The sequence below is a fragment of the Spea bombifrons genome, chromosome 13 (assembly GCF_027358695.1).
Source record: "Spea bombifrons isolate aSpeBom1 chromosome 13, aSpeBom1.2.pri, whole genome shotgun sequence".
Lineage (NCBI taxonomy): Eukaryota > Metazoa > Chordata > Amphibia > Anura > Pelobatidae > Spea > Spea bombifrons.
In genome coordinates, this window is record NC_071099.1 from 8,267,514 (window position 1) to 8,286,969 (window position 19,456).

At 44.4% G+C, this 19,456-nt stretch overlaps 1 protein-coding gene across 3 annotated transcripts in view; it reads left to right on the top strand.

Annotated features, from left to right (window-relative positions):
- The first annotated feature begins 12,053 nt into the window (after nucleotides 1-12,053).
- EZH1 (enhancer of zeste 1 polycomb repressive complex 2 subunit) overlaps nucleotides 12,054-19,456 on the top strand; it is a 114,805-nt gene continuing 107,402 nt past the window's right edge. Inside the window, exons 1-2 of one of the 3 annotated variants that reach the window (XM_053454211.1) lie at nucleotides 12,054-12,333; nucleotides 12,807-12,874. In XM_053454211.1, coding sequence (XP_053310186.1) covers nucleotides 12,870-12,874 — 5 coding nt within the window. In that variant the 5' untranslated portion in view covers nucleotides 12,054-12,333; nucleotides 12,807-12,869. Of the gene's footprint in view, nucleotides 12,484-12,806; nucleotides 12,875-19,456 lie in introns of all 3 variants that reach the window. The other 2 variants (XM_053454209.1, XM_053454210.1) reach the window with 2 other exon arrangements.

Genomic DNA, 19,456 nt, shown 5'->3' on the forward strand with positions numbered 1-19,456 from the left:
TAATAATTGTGAATGTTTTTGTTGTTGTTGTTTTTGTTTAGAAAAGGAAGGATGTGCTGAGCTGAGCCTTATGAATATGCATAAGGGTCAGACAACAGGAAGTGAGATCATCCCTCAGCAAGGGTCAGAACTGCAGACACTGAGAGTAGAGTGCAAAGCAAGCACATAAGGTGTCATGATACAGAACTGGAATAAATAAAAGTTGACTTAACAGAACCTTTGTGGATCATTCTTCATACCAAAAAACATTGGGTGAACAACACAATTGGTACCAGTCATCTTGTAAATGCGAAGTAAAACAGCGGAGGTATTGCTCAAGGGTTTGATTTGTGCGTTCTGTTTGTCCATTGCTCTGGGGATGAAAGGCTGTAGAGAGAGAGCGATGTATGTGAAGCTCATCACAAAAGGCTTTCCAGAATCTGGATGTAAATTGAGTTCCTCTGTCAGACACAATACGTTCCGGTAGTCCATGCAATCGGAAGATCTCTTTTACAAACAACACCGATGTTTCGTCTGCTGTAGGTAAGTGTTTGGTGGGGATAAAATGAGCCATCTTCGTCAATCTATCAACTACGACCATAAGCGTGGTGTGTTGTGTATCTGTCCATGGTCTTACGGGGACCGGCAGAGGACACAGGAGGCCGGCAGGTTTAATATGAGAGTTCTTTGCTCTGGCACATATAGTACAAGAGATTATGAATTGTCGTACATCCTCTTGAAGTCTAGGCCACCAGAACTGTCTACGTATAAGATCCGTAGTTTGAGTGATACCTCCATGTCCAGCTGCAGGAGAGTCGTGGAATTGTTGTAGTACCTGCAGGCGTACCCCAGGAGGAACATAGACCAACCCATTGTGGTAGTAGAACTCTCCATTAGGGTGTAGCTGCGAAAGTTCAGAGGGATCCATGTTCGCACAATGCTGACGGATGAGATCCCACAATGATTGCGTGATTGTCAGAAAATGACCTGCTTTCAATACAGTGTCTTCCACTTGTGGATGCGCCGTAGGTATTTCAAACATGCGTGAGAGAGAGTCAGCTTTGGTGTTACTATAACCGGGTCTGTAAGTTATATGAAGCTGGAATCGAGAGAAAAATAAAGACCATCTGGCAAGTCGGGCTTGAATTCTCTTGGCAGTGTAAACCGTTATGGGATGAAGTGCACCTTCCAATAAATGTCTCCACTCTTCTAAGGCCATTTTCATGGCCAGCATCTCTTTTTCTCCCACACCATAATTTCTCTCAGCAGGGTTCAGAGTTCTGGAGAAAAAGGCGATCGGGTGAAGTTGATTGTCGGTGTCATCCCTTTGGGACAGGATAGCCCCCACAGCAGAATCAGAGGCGTCCACCTCCAGTACATAGGGCCTTTGTGGCACAGGAAGAATCAATATTGGCGCTGTGGTGAACCGTTCCTTAAGGAAGTCAAATGCTATCTGAGCAGCTTCCGTCCAACAAAACTTCTTTTTAATGGATGTGAGAGATGTAATAGGTTGAATGACCTTTGAAAAGTTCCTAATAAACTTCCGATAGAAGTAGGATGGTAGCTATTTTCTTGGGATCCATCATTACTTTAGTAGGTGTCAAAATAAAGCCCAGAAATTCCACTGATTGAGTCTCAAACACACATTTCTCTGGTTTGGCATTTAATCCATTTACTCTTAGTCGCATCAATACTTTAGACACATGTTCTCTATGTGTTTGTAAAGAGGAGGAGTATATCAGGATATCATCCAAGTATATCACCACGAATTGATCCAACATGTCTCTGAAAACGTCATTCATAAAGTGTTGAAAAGTGGCAGGTGCATTACATAAGCCGTATGGCATCACCATATACTCGAAGTGCCCATATCGTGATCTGAATGCTGTCTTCCACTCATGATATTTTTTGATACGAACCAGATTGTATGCTCCTCTTAAATCAATCTTTGTAAACACTGATGCTGAGCGAACACGTTCCATCAACTCCTGTATTAAGGGTAAGGGGTATCTTTTTTTTACAGTTACATTGTTCAGTTCTCTGTAATCCACGCAAGGTCTTAATCCACCGTCTTTCTTTGGTACAAAGAATATGCCTGCTCCAGCAGGAGATGTGGAGGGTCGTATAAACCCTTTGGCAAGATTCTCATCTATGTATTCCTTGAGGGTGATGCGTTCTGGTTCAGACATAGGATAAATTCTACCGAATGGAATGGGTGCACCCGGAAATAGTTCTATGGGACAATCATATTCCCTGTGCGGTGGAAGACAGTTTGCTCCCTTCTTTTCGAATACATCGGAGAATTTGTGGTAATGAGATGGAATCTTGGGAACGTGTAGAGAACTATAGTCGTGAGCCACATTGATAGACATAGAGGAGTTGCAATAAACAGAACCTTTATTAGCACAGAAGCAAACAGAGCCCTTCTCCCAATTGACAACAGGATTATTGGTTCTTAACCAGGGAGTCCCATTATGACATGGAAAACTGGAGAAGGAACCACATCAAACACAATATCCTCACTATGATCAGGAGAAATATACATGCGTAGTGGTATAGTCTCTTGGGTGATAGGACCTGTCTTCAGAGGGCTTCCGTCTACTAGTTGAATGGATATCGGGGTGGTTTTCTTCCGGGTGGTGATTCCAAGACGTTGAATGAGCTTGGCATCCAGTATATTGCTGCTGGCCCCTGAATCAATCATGGCTGCCAAGGCGAGGGTTCTTTCTTTCCACTGTAAGGATATGGAAAGGGACAGATGGGTTGAGAAATGTGGAGGTCTTTTGCTGGTATAGGGAGAAAACAAGGGTTTGAGCTTACCCTTTGTAGAACGCGCTTTAGTTCTGCATTCATCGACGTAATGGCCCTTGCCGCCGCAGTAAAGACACAGATCAAGAGTTGTACGACGTTCTCTTTCTGCTGTGGATAGAGGACCTTTGATGAGGCCCAATTGCATGGGTTCTTCAGGAGGTTCCTTAGGACTTGTCTTTATGGGAGGTCGCAGGGTAGACCATGAAGAAGAAGGAGTTGTAAGCCGTTCCGCCTTTCTTTCCCGTAGTCTCCTATCAATCTGAATGGAGAGTCTGGCAAATTCATTGAGGGAATTAGGAATGCTGGTGCGAGCCAATTCGTCTCTGATGTTATCAGATAACCCCAACCGGAATTGATCATGTAACGCTGATTCATTCCATGAAGTCTCCATGGAAACATGTCGGAATTCAGCTATATATTCTTCCACTGGTCTTTTTTCTTGCTTGAGGGCTCTTAATGTACTGGTAGCAGAGGTGGTCCTAAAAGGGTCTTCATATAGAGTGTCCATGGCTTGGCGGAAAGAAGCCCATGTCTCCAATATAGGACTGTTGCTATGCAGTAGATGGTGGGCCCAGAGCTGAGGCTCTTCTGCCAACAAAGCAATGACCGTGTGAATTTTAATATAGTCTGAAGTATACGTTCTTGGTTTCAAATTAAACATTATTTGGCATGATGTCATGAACGTGGTGTATTTCTTGCGGTAACCAGCGAATTTTTCAGGCTTAGGTATTGGTGATTCAGGGGCGGATGCTCCCTGGAAACCCATATTTTCTTGACTCATAGAGGGAGCCTGAAACGGATCTCCTGGAACATTAGGATTGGACTGCAGGTGATGCATCTGTTGCCTGAGCTGATTTTGTCCTGTCTGAATATCTTGCAGAGATTGAGTAAATGTACCCATCTGTTGGGTAAGTGCTGCAACAGCTTCAGCCAATCCTGCGGGTTCCATACTGGCTCGGTTATTATGTCACATAAGTGCTGCAACAGCTTCAGCCAATCCTGCGGGTTCCATACTGGCTCGGTTATTATGTCACAAAGTTCTTGAGAATACAAGTGAGGAACCCAGTATGCAGCAAAGGCACTGATGAATCAAAGAATCGTCAGACAAGCCGGGTCAGGAGTGGAGAAGGCAGCGAAGTCGCGGACCGTGACACAGGTAGCTGTTAATCCTGTGAGCTCCTGTTATCCCTGTGTCCTGGCCATTGTCTGTCTCATGCCAATTATATGTCAATTGTCATTCCACATCTACGTCCCCAATTAAAGTAATTATTTATGTCTCATGTCTTTCTGTCCTTCCCCCGGATATTTTGTTGCAGGATTTGATCTAATTACTTCCTTCCTGACATGGTAATTAGATCATGTGATATTTGTCTTGCCCCTTTTCTTACTTGTGTATATATAGCTCTGTCTTTGGTTTTAATAAAGGAGTCCTGTTTTCACCTCAACATGAGTGTTGCCTGATGCTTGGGGTGGGCTGCTATGATCCTGTATTGTCCTTTTCAGGACAATAGCCACGCTGTGTAACTAAGCTTCGAATAGCCACAGTGCCAAGGCAGCTCCGGTGCAGCGACATCCCCCCTTTTATCTACAACGCTGGTTCTGCCTGGCACTGAAGGGGTTAATTGTTGGTGTCCCGGCAGGAGGAAGCAACATTTGGCGGGAGTAGCCGGTCGGGGTACAGGTCGGTCCCATCACAAAGTAGCCGGACAGGTAGGTACGTCTGGGACACGTCAGGGTCTGGTACACAAATCGGGATTGTTGAAGTAGCCAAGAGTCATACATGGAAAACAGATGCGGAAACGCAGTAGGTCAATATACAGGGCCAGGAACACATTGCTCTAGCAATGAGGCTAGGCTGATGCCTGGTTTATATTGAGTTTTATAATTAATTGACCAAACGAGGGGCAGGTGTTCCAAGACCATTAGGGAACAACATGGTCTAATGAGAGGCAGAAGGAGACCATGATCCAAGAGTAGTGGATAGGTGATTCACCTAGATTCCACAAGGTTGCAGGTTTAAATCCCTGTGGTTCCTGACAGCTCCTCTATAAAAGCTAATAGCTTCTACTATTTTTTTATTGCAAGTTATAGGGCAATAATTACAAGTAGCGTTTTGCCATCTCAAAACCATTCCCCCCTCCCAAATCTGGTAATACAACCCATCCATAGGTTTGTCAGGTTGTTTGGGAGGGTAATAGGCCACATTTAGGGCATGCAGAATTCTGTTTTTTAACTCAGAATTTTGACATGATGTAAATTCTGCCCCATGTCCTATATGGGACATCTTTGAAGTAGACCAATTAAACTCACCCCATCAAACCATATATGTTTGAAAACAAACAGCGCCTAAGCTCTTTTAACCCCTTCAGTCCCCGGGGTTTTTGGTATCTCAAGTCCTGGAGCAATTTTGCCATTTTTGCGGTATGTTGGTTCAGTGATTATTCCCCTTTCCTGCGAATAGTGTACCCAGGTAGCGGGAGCCCAGAAGTTCCCAGGCATGAAAATAATGCACCTAGGGCAGGGGAGTGAGCAGATTTCCCCGGTGGACCGGCCAGTCCGTGGGCTGTAAGACCGCCTCCGCCGGCCGCCTAACGAAGTTATAGCGGCCGGCGTGCACACACCGTGCCTCCCAGTGGCAGCAGTGACTCAGCTCCTACCCTTTTAAAGATGTGATGTACAAGGGGGCAGGCTCACAGAAGAGTTCCTCCTGACAGGGAGAGGATCGTCACGTTGGAGGATAGCAGGGTTAAAAAAAAAAAAAAAAAAAAAAATGTTAGTATTACCAAAAAAATAGTTAGGGGTTATAGGAAAGTGGACCCATATTCAAAGGGGGGGGGGGGATTCCCTTGGGACAAAAATTTAATAATACAAAAGGGGGATGTGGCTGGGTTGTGGCATTACAAAATCAATAGGGGGTTTGCTTGGGGTAATAGACATGGCAGTGGGGGTTGATACAAGAGGGTGGTTGGGCATCACATTAACCAATACAAAAAGGGTGGGGGCATCAATACACAAGGGAGGGGATTGGCTGGGGCATCACCTAAATCAATATACAAGGGTGTGGGGGCAAAAATGCACAAAGGGGGGCAATACACAAGGTTGTAGGAGGGACACGCTAATCAATACTAAAGGGGGCCTGGCTGGGGCGTCAATATACAAAAGGGGCAGTTAATGACAAAGTGTCGAGTCTGTTACACTTGAGGTACTCACCGCAGGAGTTATTCTGCCCAGAAAACTGCTGTATAGAGAGAAGCCCCAACAGCGGTAATCCAGGACTTAGATGATCCCAACAGTGAGACATAGATAGAAGGTAAGTACTGAGTATATATAAAGGTACACAGGAGCTTGTAGTCAGGTAAGCCGGTTCGGTACACAGGAGCAGGTAGACAGGTATCCGGGTCGGTACACAGGAGCAGGTAGTCGGGTAAGCCGGGTCGGTACACAGGAGCAGGTAGTCAGGTAAACCGTGTCGGGAATGGGAAGTCAGGCAGGCAAGGGTCAAATAAACAGGAATCAGCAGCAAACACAGGAACGTAGGTAAAGACCACAACAGGGTGCCTGTGAGAAGCACAGCAAGGGTTTTAAATCTGTCGCCACTTAGAAAGCCCCACCTCCAACCTACATCAAGACCGCGCCTCCAGACATCCATCACGTCCACCGCACCAGCCAAGAGGATTAGCTGCGCCCCCAGTGGACAGACCGGAGACCGGACTCCTGCATTGACGGGTAACCTTTGATCCTGGTGTGTGTGTGTGTGTGTTTGGGTGTCGGTGTGGCAGAGCCTATCCTGGTGTGTGTGTGTTTGAGTGTCAGTGTAATAGAGCCTGTCCTGGTGTGTGTGTGTTTGGGTGTCGGTGTGGCAGAGCCTGTCCTGGTGTGTGTGTTTGGCTGTCGGTGTGGCAGAGCCTGTCCTGGTGTGTGTGTGTGTTTGAGTGTCAGTGTAACAGAGCCTGTCCTGGTGTGTGTGGGTGTCGGTGTGGCAGAACCTGTCCTGATGCGTGTGCTGTCACACCGACTGGTGTAATGCATACATGGACTTGCTACCTGGTAGAGATGGTATGGTCAATTTCAGCATGAGAGGGGTTAATTTGATTATATAGGCATATGGTGCCAAAAGGTAAAGCTAAATTGGTATTTTGAAGCTGGGACCAGGGCCCTCTACAAGGTGTGAAATCTTACAGTGGAGATGCCGCTATGTCTACTTGATCTACCATATGCCTGTATCCCCTCATAGATAGTGGATTCCTTTGATATGCTAAGTGACCACTAGCAGTCAGGAAAACCATTTCTTCTAGGGTCATATCCAACACATATTAATAATAACTCATAGATTCATAATCATACCTCCTTTTGTGCATATCTAGAACGGGGAAAGCACACCCTACAAAAAGAATACAAACATGGCCAGTACAACATAAGCCATTTGGGAGAAATTGTGAAGTCCGTGGCAGTAGCGTACCTAGCGGGGGGCGGGGGGGGCGGTCCGCACCGGGTGCCGCTCATCAGGGGGGTGCCAACTTGCCGGCACCCGGCACCCCTCCAGAGACGGACAGTAATGTCCGCCGCTGGAGGAGCAGGCTCGCAATAGAGCGGTATCGGAGGTCTTTAACAGACCACCGGCTCCCTTGAGTGATTTTAAGCCGGTTCAAGGATCTCCCTTGAACCCGGCTTAAAATCACTCAAGGGAGCCGGAGGTCTGTTAAAGACCTCCGATACCGCTCCCTTGCGATCTGCGCGGCAACAGCTGTTGTGCGCCGGGGCTTGTTGTCAGATCCCGGCGCACAACACTGAAGCCGCGCCCACCGCTGTCCGTGCCCTCTGACCCGGAAGAAGAACTTGAGAAGAAGAGGAGAGAAGAGCAGGAAAAAGAGGCTGTAAGGAGAAAAGAGGAAAGGTAGGAAAGCATACAGTGAGAGTGGATTGGTGTATGTGTGTGGATTGGTATGTGTGTGTGGATTGGTATGTGTGTGTGGATTGGTGTATGTGTGTGGATTGGTGTATGTGTGTGGATTGGTGTATGTGTGTGGATTAGTATATGTGTGGATTGGTATGTGTGTGTGGATTGGTGTGTGTGTGTGGATTGGTGTGTGTGTGGATTAGTATATGTGTGTGGATTGGTGTATGTGTGTGGATTGGTGTGTGTGTGGATTGGTATGTGTGTGTGGATTGGTATGTGTGTGGATTGGTGTATATGTGTGGATTGGTGTATGTGTGTGGATTGGTGTATGTGTGTGTGGATTGGTATGTGTGTGTGGATTGGTATGTGTGTGTGGATTGGTATGTGTGTGTGGATTGGTATGTGTGTGGATTGGTGTATGTGTGTGGATTGGTGTATGTGTGGATTGGTGTATGTGTGGATTGGTATGTGTGTGGATTGGTGTATATGTGTGGATTGGTGTGTGTGTGTGGATTGGTGTGTGTGTGTGGATTGGTGTGTGTGTGTGGATTGGTGTATGTGTGTGGATTGGTGTATGTGTGTGGATTGGTATGTGTGTGGATTGGTGTATGTGTGTGGATTAGTGTATGTGTGTGGATTGGTGTGTGTGTGTGGATTGGTATGTGTGTGGATTGGTATGTGTGTGGATTGGTATGTGTGTGGATTGGTATGCGTGTGGATTGGTATGTGTGTGGATTGGTGTATGTGTGTGTGGATTGGTGTATGTGTGTGTGGATTGGTATGTGTGTGTGGATTGGTGTATGTGTGTGTGGATTGGTGTATGTGTGTGGATTGGTATGTGTGTGTGGATTGGTGTATGTGTGTGTGGATGTGTGTGGATTGGTATGTGTGTGTGTGTGGATTGGTGTATGTGTGTGGATTGGTGTATGTGTGTGGATTGGTATGTGTGTGGATTAGTATATGTGTGTGGATTGGTATGTGTTTGTGGATTGGTGTATGTGTGTGGATTGGTATGTGTGTGGATTGGTATGTGTTTGTGGATTGGTATGCGTGTGGATTGGTAAGTGTGTGAGAGTGATGGGTGTTATGCTGTACCATTTCCAATGTATTTTTCATTATATAATTATGCTCTAAAGTACATCATAACTCCCATCACTCTATACTGTTCCATACAGTGGCAGAGCTGGGAGACAGAGGCCTTGCACCCCCACCGCAGGACTCCTGAAAGGTAAGTGAACTTCAAAGAGGGAGAGGGTAGATAGTTAGGAGGGGTAGATAGGGAGAAGGGAGTGAGAAGGGGTAGATAGGGCAGAAGGGAGCGAGAAGGGGTAGATAGGGCAATCATACTCCTATCATGCCAAGTCTGCGAGTGCCTCCTGGAATCTGGGTATGCCTGGGCATGATAGGAATGTGATTGCTGTTAACAATTATATATATATATATATATATATATATATATATATATTGTTATTTAATTGTTTTGTCCTATTTTGGTGTGTTACTTACTTTAAATTTAAATAAAAGTGTTATATTTTTTATGGTGTGTGGGGGGGTCATATTCAGTTTCGGCCAGGTAGTTTTAAAGTGTGTGTGTGGGGGGGGTGCCACATACAGGATCCGCCCCGGGTGCCAAATACTCTAGGTACGCCCCTGGTCCGTGGTATTCAGTCATAAGTAGAAAGTGTGACATATCTATGAACTTCATAATTTACAAGAAATTCATAAATGCACAGGAGGGAGAAAAAGATGAAAATTAGTTATTTTGATTGATATGGTTCCACCGCACAAGGGGGAGGGCACTTATGGTTCCTATAGGTACACCTTCCCTCTGCTTATACCACCTCTGGGCCGGCTTGGAAATGTGAGATGAACTGGGGAAAAAGTATACATTTAATGAGAGGAAATTGGTGTTTACTAGGGGCCAAGATCTAATTTTGAGTAAGTCACCATCTTTCGTTGCCGGAGCCCTACGGACAGAAAAACTGTTACTTTACCATTCAAGTGAGTAGGTAACTTTTCTGTAATTTCTCCTTTTTATTATATCTGTTTGGTGTAAATGATCTGTTTAATATCTGCTTTTTGCATGCACTGTGACTATTTTTTGTTCATAATAAATTTTCCTTTAAGTTCTGCCTTTGTCTGGTAAAGACTCACGTTACCTGATTAGAACATTTTATTGGTAATTTGAAATCACCTAATTATTGTGTCAAAGTATATTGTGTGGGTTTTTAGTCTAATTCGCTTGGGGGACCAAGGCACCCCATTTATAAATTGTCTTGGTGGTGGCAGCGTTATATTAGTTATATCATTATAGTTAATTGTGGATGGTATTAAGGGTGGATATTTTTATCACTATTCCCGGTCTAGGGCAGACAGATAGTGAATTTTAATCCTTTTACCACCAGAACCAGGTCATGTGCACGCTTGGAGTAGGGTGCGTTCGTGACATGTGCATTTGGGTATTAGTGTGGCAGAGCCTGTCCTGATGTGTGTATGTTTGGCTGTTGGTGTGGCAGAGCCTGTCCTGGTGTGTGTGTCGGTGTGGCAGAGCCTGTCCTGGTGTATGTGTGTGTTTGGGTGTCGGTGTGGCAGAGCCTGTCCTGGTGTGTGTGTTTGGGTGTTGGTGGGGCAGAGCCTGTCCTGGTGTGTGTGTTTGGGTGTTGGTGTGGCAGAGTCTGTCCTGGTGTGTGTGTTTGGGTGTCAGTGTGGCAGAGTCTGTCCTGGTGTGTGTGTGTGTCAGAGCCTGTCCTGGTGTGTGTGTAAACCCAAACGGGTGTCGGCGTGACAGAGCCTGTCCTGGTGTGTGTTTGGCTGTTGGTGTGGCAGAGCCTGTCCTGGTGTGTGTGTGTTTGGGTGTCAGTGTGGCAAAGCCTGTCCTGGTGTGTGTGTTTGGGTGTCGGTGTGGCAGAGCCTGTTCTGGTGTGTGTGTTTGGGGGTCAGTGTGGCAGAGCCTTTCCTGGTGTGTGTGCACCAGGTAGCGTGCAGAACCTGTTTGCAGACACTTTACTTACTGCAGGAATAAATAGAACTATTTAAGTTTTACTTATCCACAGATAAAACACCTTCCTGAATTTGTAGTCACTTCAGAGGACAAAACTTTCAATTTGCATATTTTATTAACCCCTTAACGACAAAGTACATGTGCAATGTAATTATGACAAAGCCCGTACATGTGCGGTTAAACATTTTCACTGCGATCAGCGGCTTTGCAGCATCCACGGAACCCTCACATTATAAATGCCCATAGGGTGCCTAGTTTAAAAAAATGTATGATTTGATGGGGTAAATTGAATTGGCCGGCTTCAAAGATGTGACGTGGGCACAGACTGACCAGATGTCTAAATGGCAAATAAATACATACCTCACAAAAGGTCTTTTACCTCCCAAATAACCCAAAAAACCCATGCATGTGGGGCATCACTGCGCTCAGGAGATGTTACTGAACACATATTGAGGTGTTGTTTGACACAGACATATACCAGGAGCGGTAAATTCATACCTGAATTACAACCATAAAGGCTGGTGGTAAAATTAGTGCATGGAAAGGTTGTTTCATTAGTTTTTGCATTTTATAGTAAACTAGATGATATGAATTGTGGCTTCAGGCATCCCATGTATGATGACTTTTTTTAGTGTACTGATTACTCCCAATCCCATCACATAAGATTCTATCTTGTATTATCAGCCGAGCACCGATGTCATCTTTATCCAGAATACATCGATGCCGATGAGTTAAGATTCTATTTTATTTATTTCCATAAAACGGCCACCAAAATTCTCAGTACCAGGCCCGTGATGCTCTTAATCTGGCAATGCCTCCAGTGTCCATCACCCAATTTAAGGGAAGTTTTCAGACGTTGGGCAGACTAGATGGGCCGAATGGTTGTTATCTGTAGTCACTTTCTATGGCTTCACCAGTGACCCCCCCCCCCGAATTTTCCCTGCTCCAGCCTTCCCCTGGTTTTATATCAAGAATAATCCAAGCACCATTACACAATACTAAAGTTGGCACCTTGTCCATTTAAAATACACGAGACCAACTTGAGATATGCCGACAGTATGTAAACACAGTGCATGAATACTACATACTGTTAAGCAGCATTTGGTAGACTAACTTGCAGCGCGCAAAACGAGTAGGTGCCCTGTTTCAAAATACCCTATTTGATTTAATATTTTGAGGGCATTGAACGATTAAAGAACATCCGCAAAAAAAAAATCAAGCAACATCTCTATGGAAACGATTCCGCCTCCTAAACCACGGAAATAGTTGTGGCCAATCATAGAGAAACTGGACGCTCAGATTGAGGCTTAGAACGCAAACTTTCCGTAACGTATGTAAATATCCATAGCACGCCCCCTCTTTTTTACTTCAGCGCGTCTATTGGCTTCTTCCAACTCCGATTATCATTCTTTATCATTTTTCAGGTTTCATAGCACGACTAGTTATAAAAAGCAAACTGTATTTTAAATGAATATATGCCCCCAGCAAAATGGCGTCTTGTGTCAGTGCTGGCACCTATTTGACAATCACGCAGTTGGAAATTAGACAACATGGCGTCCGTAGTTTGGTGGGAATGATGGACTGGAAAAATGTAATCTGAGAGGCCGTGTGCAATCTAATTCCTGGAGAGGAACAGGAGGAATAGGTGCGTATAGTCCGCACCTTCCTGTTGTACCTCGATAATGGGCGTGTGGGGAACCCTAGAAAAGATGCTGTTTAATTGAATCATGCATAATAAACATCAAAATGGTGGAGTATAAAAGGGCTAAATTATTATTGTAAAAGAAAAAGTAAGGTTAGTAATAGCTGTGTTTATGCCTAAATGTGCGTTGCATAATAAATGCCCTGTTATTGTGAACAAGTAAAATGCATGAAATGTATATCTGCAGACATTAATGTATCATTTTAATGTTGATTTCCTATGTATCCTATGCATTATTTAATAAGTCGGTGTTTTTGGGGGGTTGAATTAATATATGGTTGATCCATGCATGTTTTCTCTATGTGTTTTCTGGTACAACCTGCTGTTTCCAAATTGTTAAAGGTGACATTCAGCAGCGTTCTTATTGTGACTTATTTCTGTTGTGTGCTGCAAGTGACGGTAAGAATTTCTTGCAGCATCTGTCATCTGAAGAAGAGTTGTGAGTACTGTACCACTCCAAGCAAGCTTTACAGCCTAAAATGAGGTGTGTAACCCGTAAGGATTGTACTACCGTGTTACAGAAGTATGCATGTGTATTAGTAAACTGAACTTTACAGCACCTTTCCAAGATGCATGCAGTGTGTCTGTACATTGTCACACACCTCTATTTTTAGAAGTGGGAGTAAAACAGACCTAGAGTCATACAGGTAAATGGGTTTCCGGTTGCGGCGTTTTATTGTGAATGCATTTTGTTATGATCTTGGCTTGGCTGTATCACTAAGACCGGAAAACAGGTGTTTGTACTAAATCTGTTAGTGCTGAAAATTGCCTTAGCATATGCTAACTAATAGGAGGGCATATAAAAATATATCTTGGTGGAAAATGTTAAAACTGTTTGGTTACTTAGTCATGGTATTTAGAGTTGAAAATGCCCTATAAACCATGACTGCAGATTACAAACAGCTGACATCACAAATGCATTGCTCAGATGTAGGGCTGCAACTAACGATTATTTTAATAATCGATTAATCGGCCGATTATTTTTTCGATTAATCGATTAATCGGATAAAAAAAAACAATATGCAAATTTTTCGTTTATTTAAAAGAATTTAATGAACTGGATGTTAAAAAACAACTTAAAATTTACATTAACATTCTTATTTTGTTATGATGTAATAAAAAAACAATATTTTCAAAGTACAAGAACCCAAACACAATATTTATGAAACAAAATAACCCCAAACATTCTGAAAAGAGGTGGACTATTACTGTTCAAGAAACTTTGCCCCAGCACTTTGCACTTTGCACCCAGCACTTTGCACCCAGCACTTTGCACCCAGCACTTTGCACCCAGCCCTGGCACTTTGCACCCAGCACTTTGCACCCAGCACTTTGCCCCAGCCCTGGCACTTTGCACCCAGCACTTTGCCCCAGCCCTGGCACTTTGCATCCAGCACTTTGCACCCAGCATTCAGCACTTTGCACCAGCACTTTGCACCCAGCCCTGGCACTTTGCACCCAGCACTTTGCACCCAGCCCTGGCACTTTGCACCCAGCACTGGCACTTTGCACCCAGCACTTTGCACTGTGCCCCTGCACCCAGTCTCTAACTCTGCCCTGCACCCAGCCCTGCCCCCACATTCTGCCCTGCCCCCACACTCACACTCTGCCCTGCACCCACTCTGCCCTGCACCCACACTCACACCCTGCCCTGCATCCCCACCCCCACTCTGCCCTGCACCCAGTCTCCCACTCTGCTCTGCACCCACACTCACACCCTGCATCCCCACCCCCACTCTGCCCTGCACCCAGTCTCCTGCCCTGCACCCCCCACCCCCACTCTGCCCTGCACCCCCACCCCCACTCTGCCCTGCACCCCCACCCCCACTCTGCCCTGCACCCCCACCCACACTCTGCCCTGCACCCCCACCCCCACTCTGCCCTGCACCCACACTCACGAACCGCTCTGTGCGAATGGAGCCACTCGCACAGAGCGAACCGCTCTGTGCGAATGGAGCCACTCGCACAGAGCGAACCGCTCTGTGCGAATGGAGCCACTCGCACAGAGCGAACCGCTCTGTGCGAATGGAGCCACTCGCACAGAGCGAACCGCTCTGTGCGAATGGAGCCACTCGCACAGAGCGAACCGCTCTGTGCGAATGGAGCCACTCGCACAGAGCGAACCGCTCTGTGCGAATGGAGCCACTCGCACAGAGCGAACCGCTCTGTGCGAGTGGAGCCACTCGCACAGAGCGAACCGCTCTGTGCGAGTGGCTCCATTCGCACAGAGCGATTCGCTCTGTGCGAGTGGCTCTGTGCGATCCGTGCACATAGACATGAAGAATACTTACCTCCGGAACGCGTCACATCCGTCACGTAGCTAGAAGGCGGAGACTGCAGAGCGTGTAGCAGAAGCGGGGAACGCTCGCGGAGGTAAGTAAAAGGAGCCGAGTGCTCCAACAACGAATTGATCACTCGATTAATCGATAACGGAAATCGTTATCGATGATTTCCGTTATCGATTATTATCGATTTTATCGATTCGTTGTTTCAGCTCTACTCAGATGTGACAATGTTGGCCTAAGGCCTAGATGAGTTGCACCTAACAATGTTATTCATACCCCTTTCAGCATCATTAGTCTGGGAAGAACCAAAGATCCCTACCTCCTTAGAGTCCTATATTTTGGACCCTTGACGTGGACCTGCTCAGTGATAAGTTCACAAAAAATAAAAAAAATTCACGCATGCCAAATGGATACCATTTCCAAAAAACCCCCCAAAAAACAAATAATAATAATAAAAAAATATATAGGATTCTGTAGCATTATTATGGCTATATGTTGCATAGCCCACCACAACGTCAAAGTTTGAGTCCTAGGCAATTTTTCATGACTATATTGCTAACGAAGTAACTGGATCAGTTGGGCTGCACTGCATTTGAACCCACTGAGGCACTCAAGCAATGTAAAGCCTTCTCTGGCCAACATTGAGGCACCTGTGTATCAGGAGGAGCTGCTCAACCCTAAGGTTTGTTCAGAGCCTGCAAATGTACAAAAAAAACCAATATACGGAAATGGGAGCATACCCAAAAGAAGAAAAATGAAATGCGCATTCAGGTTTCTGCTAAAATAATAATGACCCAATACATTCACAAAACATGAAGAAATCATCAGATACCCCGCAAATGCTCTTCTATATAAGGCATAAATATTGGAGATTCCATCACACTAGATGGCCACATATTATACTATGTCAAAGTACTCCAATTCAGTGAAAATGTCTTAGGTATGAAAAGGATTAGCAGGGCCTGAATTAGTGACATCATGCAGTTATGACACCAGTCTCATGTCTAGATTTTTGTATTGTGTACCAATATGAAATGCATCATAAATAAGCTTATTTCTGTTGTGCAGCAAAATGGAATGTTTTTTTTTATTTTCTTGTTGAAAACATTTCAGCAGGGCCTCTGAATTAGAGGACTGCATCGGGATGCAGGACCCATCAAAAACTTGTGGGGAGTTTTCTGGTGTTGTGGGTGGGAGCGGGAAGTCCGACAATGTACCTGCGGGTCTCAGTAATCCCATGCATTCCCGCTAGGCTGCTCTGGAAAAAACCTTGTCTTATAATCGAGCAAATACGGTATATAAACTAGACACCCCATGGGTATTTCAAATGCTAGTATTGTAACTCTTCCCATGCCAGGATTTTTAGGAAAGTACAGAGCTAATTTCAGGACTATTTTAGATTTTTTTTTTTTAAATATTTGGACTTTAAAAAAAAAAAATTATTTTACGTTTTGTTGAAACTGGATGGTTCCCTTGTTGGTGACATCACTTGAGAATTAGTTTTAAAGGTTACCACATTCATTTATTTAAAACTATTTTTGGTTCTATTCTATTCTTGGTTATGTTACTAAACACATTGTGTTTAGTAAGCTGGGCTCCATTGACTGGCATAGTTCGTAAAAAGGTCTTGGGAACTTTTTATTTTTAATGGACAACTTCTTCTTGTGAGAGGCAGCATCTTTCACAATGGGCGTTTGTGGCCTCTCTCCCGAATGATGTGTTCCGATGTGCTCCAGGTTTTTTTTTCGGCATTTCAGTAACGTTGTTTGAATTTAGGAGCTTAAGATTTCGCAATCCATGATCTAACATCGTTGCTTAATCTCATTGATGCGCTTGTGGGTGAATAGGCACAAATTCCCACAGGCACACTCCAAAATCTGGTGGCACGCCTTGCCAGAATACTGCAATGGCCGTAAAATTGTTTCTGCATACTTTCAGGCTATGCTAGATATTAGATAAAGCCAGAGATTAAGGAAATTAATGGGCAGACCGGATGGGCCAAATGGTTATCTGCCATAATTATCAGATTTTATTATTACTGATGCTGTATTGGCCCTGGAGGGCTTGGTTCACCAATCTTCTCCTTGACTGCTGAATGGGGTTGTCACCTGATCTTATTAAAGTTTTACGCACAATTCCAAACTGGTAAAAAAGTAGCAGAGTGCCCTGCTTGCAATCTAGTCAGTGTTGAGGGGGGAAGTAAAACATTAGGAGTAGGATGAGTTGATCAATTCAGGAAGATTTATAGAGGTTGTTGGTTGCTCAGATGGCTTGGTAAGAATGCTTGCTGAGTGTTAGGTTGTATCCCTCTCGAAGAAGGCTTTTAAAATTTGCATACCAGGGAGAATATCTGACTGAAAGAGGTAGGGAAATCACTATCCACAGTACCCCAAGTCCCTTATGCTATCCCCTAACTTAATCACTAGGTATAATCATTACACTGAGACATAAAAAAAAAAAATGTCCCCAAACTCAGAAATGCAGAAGAAAAAATGAAATTCCTGTGCTCCTGTTACATTCAAAGTTGTGGTGGTCCACCTAGAATGGTTAGTGGGGTGTCTGAGGTCCTCTCACTATGTGAATAGAATACAGAGAATACATAGTGGGCATTGTCTTGATGATTAGGGGTGGTTTTACCCCAAACTTATGATGTTCGCCTTAATGGTTACGTTGTAAGAAAGTTAAAACTAGACTTGTGGATTTGGATTTGTACGTATTGCGAAGTGACCAAATTACAAAGCCAGGAAATCGAGGCCAGACCCGCCATGAAGTGGACAAAGCAAAAAGCTCAGAATTTTTGTCCGAAATTTGTGGGCCCTTACACTTACACTCTTTCTCGTTCACACCCTTTAAATGTTTCCCTATCTTCTGCACCAAACACTTCTGTCTTCGCATCATCCTGTTCTTCATCTTCTCTCATTACATTACATTATAGCTATTTATAAAGCGCCGTCTGATTCCGCATTTATGTTCTATCTTTTATCCTCTGCTTCTGCATCTTCGGTCTTCACCGGCATATTTGCAGATGTGACGGGACGCTCTCTACCACGATTAGGTACTCCCACCAAATGTTGCTTCCTCCTGCTGGGACACCAGCAGGGCTGGTTGGGGGAGATCACGACCTGCCTCTAACTAGCCCGACATTAGGGAGCTCGAGGTCTGGCACTTCAGACCTCGGCTTCCCTGCTCCCTAATCACTACGCGCCGGCTATTGGTGCCGAGCACGGTGATGACGTCATGTCCCGGTGCTCGGCATCAATTGCCGGCGTGTGGTGATGAGGGAGCAGTAAACAGAGGTCTGACATGACAGACCTCACGCTCCCACAACTGGGTGGAAGAAAGAAGATAGAAGATGAGAAAGGTAAGAGATGGGGAGAAAGGGGTGTGAGTGCAGTGTATGAATGTTGGTGTGAGATGGTCAGTGTGTAAGCTGGTGTGTGTGTGTGTGTATGTATGTATGTATATATACATGTGTGTGACATATACGTGTGTGTGTATATATACGTGTGTGTGTGTGTGTATATATATATGTGTGTGTGTGTCTGTGTATGTATGTATATATATATATATATATATATATATATACACGTGTGTGTGTGTGTAAAGGCAGGGGTGTGTGGTGAGGGCAGTGTATAAATGTGTATGTATTGACAGGCGTATGTTAGTATGTGTAGATATATGTATGTATGTGTGTGTGTGTAAGGGCAGTGTATGTATATGTCTGTATAACAACCAGCCAATCACCGGTAAGGTACATCGCTTGCTGTGATTGGCTGGTTGTTGTACGCTGGGTAGAGGGGTAGTCTTATACGGCGAGTATAGTCCAAACTCTATATTTGAACTGGAAAAGTTGGGGGTCGTCTTATATAGCCCAGTCGTCTTATACGCCGGAATATACGGTACATTAACCATAAAGGAAGCAACCTGAATGTACCCGGAAAAGAGCTCATGTTTCCTTTTATGTATGTTTGCAAGCATCATTGCATGACCGTGTGCATCTGTCAAGTGGTTTCCCTCTTCTCGTCTCCATTTCCCTGGCTCCATTAACAACCAATGAAAACCCAATGCTATAAGTTGACCAATGTATCTTTTGAAACTACTACAGCTAGTAAAGCATGTGGAAGTAATAAGCCGTTGATTGTGTTTTGGTGAAGGAATTACATCACTGTTGTGTGCTCTACGCGATCACAACTTCTGCTGCAGCCGGGAGGAGGTGCGGTTAGCAGCGGGGTTGTCTGCGTCCATCGCATTTTAAAGTATTCTTTGAGTGCTTTAATATGCATTCTTCCAAAATGAAACAAAAATACCACACTTGTCCGAGCTAGAAATTGCGGCTGCTGCAGACCAAAATTGCACAGAAAAATTCTAATCCAATAACAATATTAATATATGTATATGATTGCTAGCAACAATCGCACTCCTATCATGCCCAGGCAACCAGTACATGCTGGAACCTGGGCATGATAGGAGTGTGATTGCTGTTAATTATATATATAAATATTGTTGGTTTTTTTTTTTTTTTTTTTTTTGCTTCCAATTTTGGTGTTACTTATTTTTAATAAGTTTTTTTTTTTGTGTGTGTGGGGGGGTCATTTTCGGTTTCGGCCAAGTGAATGCTGAATTTTCATTTTTGGTCCAGAATTTTCATTTCGGTGCTAAAAATAGAAATGCATTATACCCATAACAACATTAAAATGTCTTAGTGCTGCACCTGAATCCAGATGAGCACTTTTAAGAAAAATGTCCCAGTAAATACAAAAGTACTCTGCTTGGTGCATTCT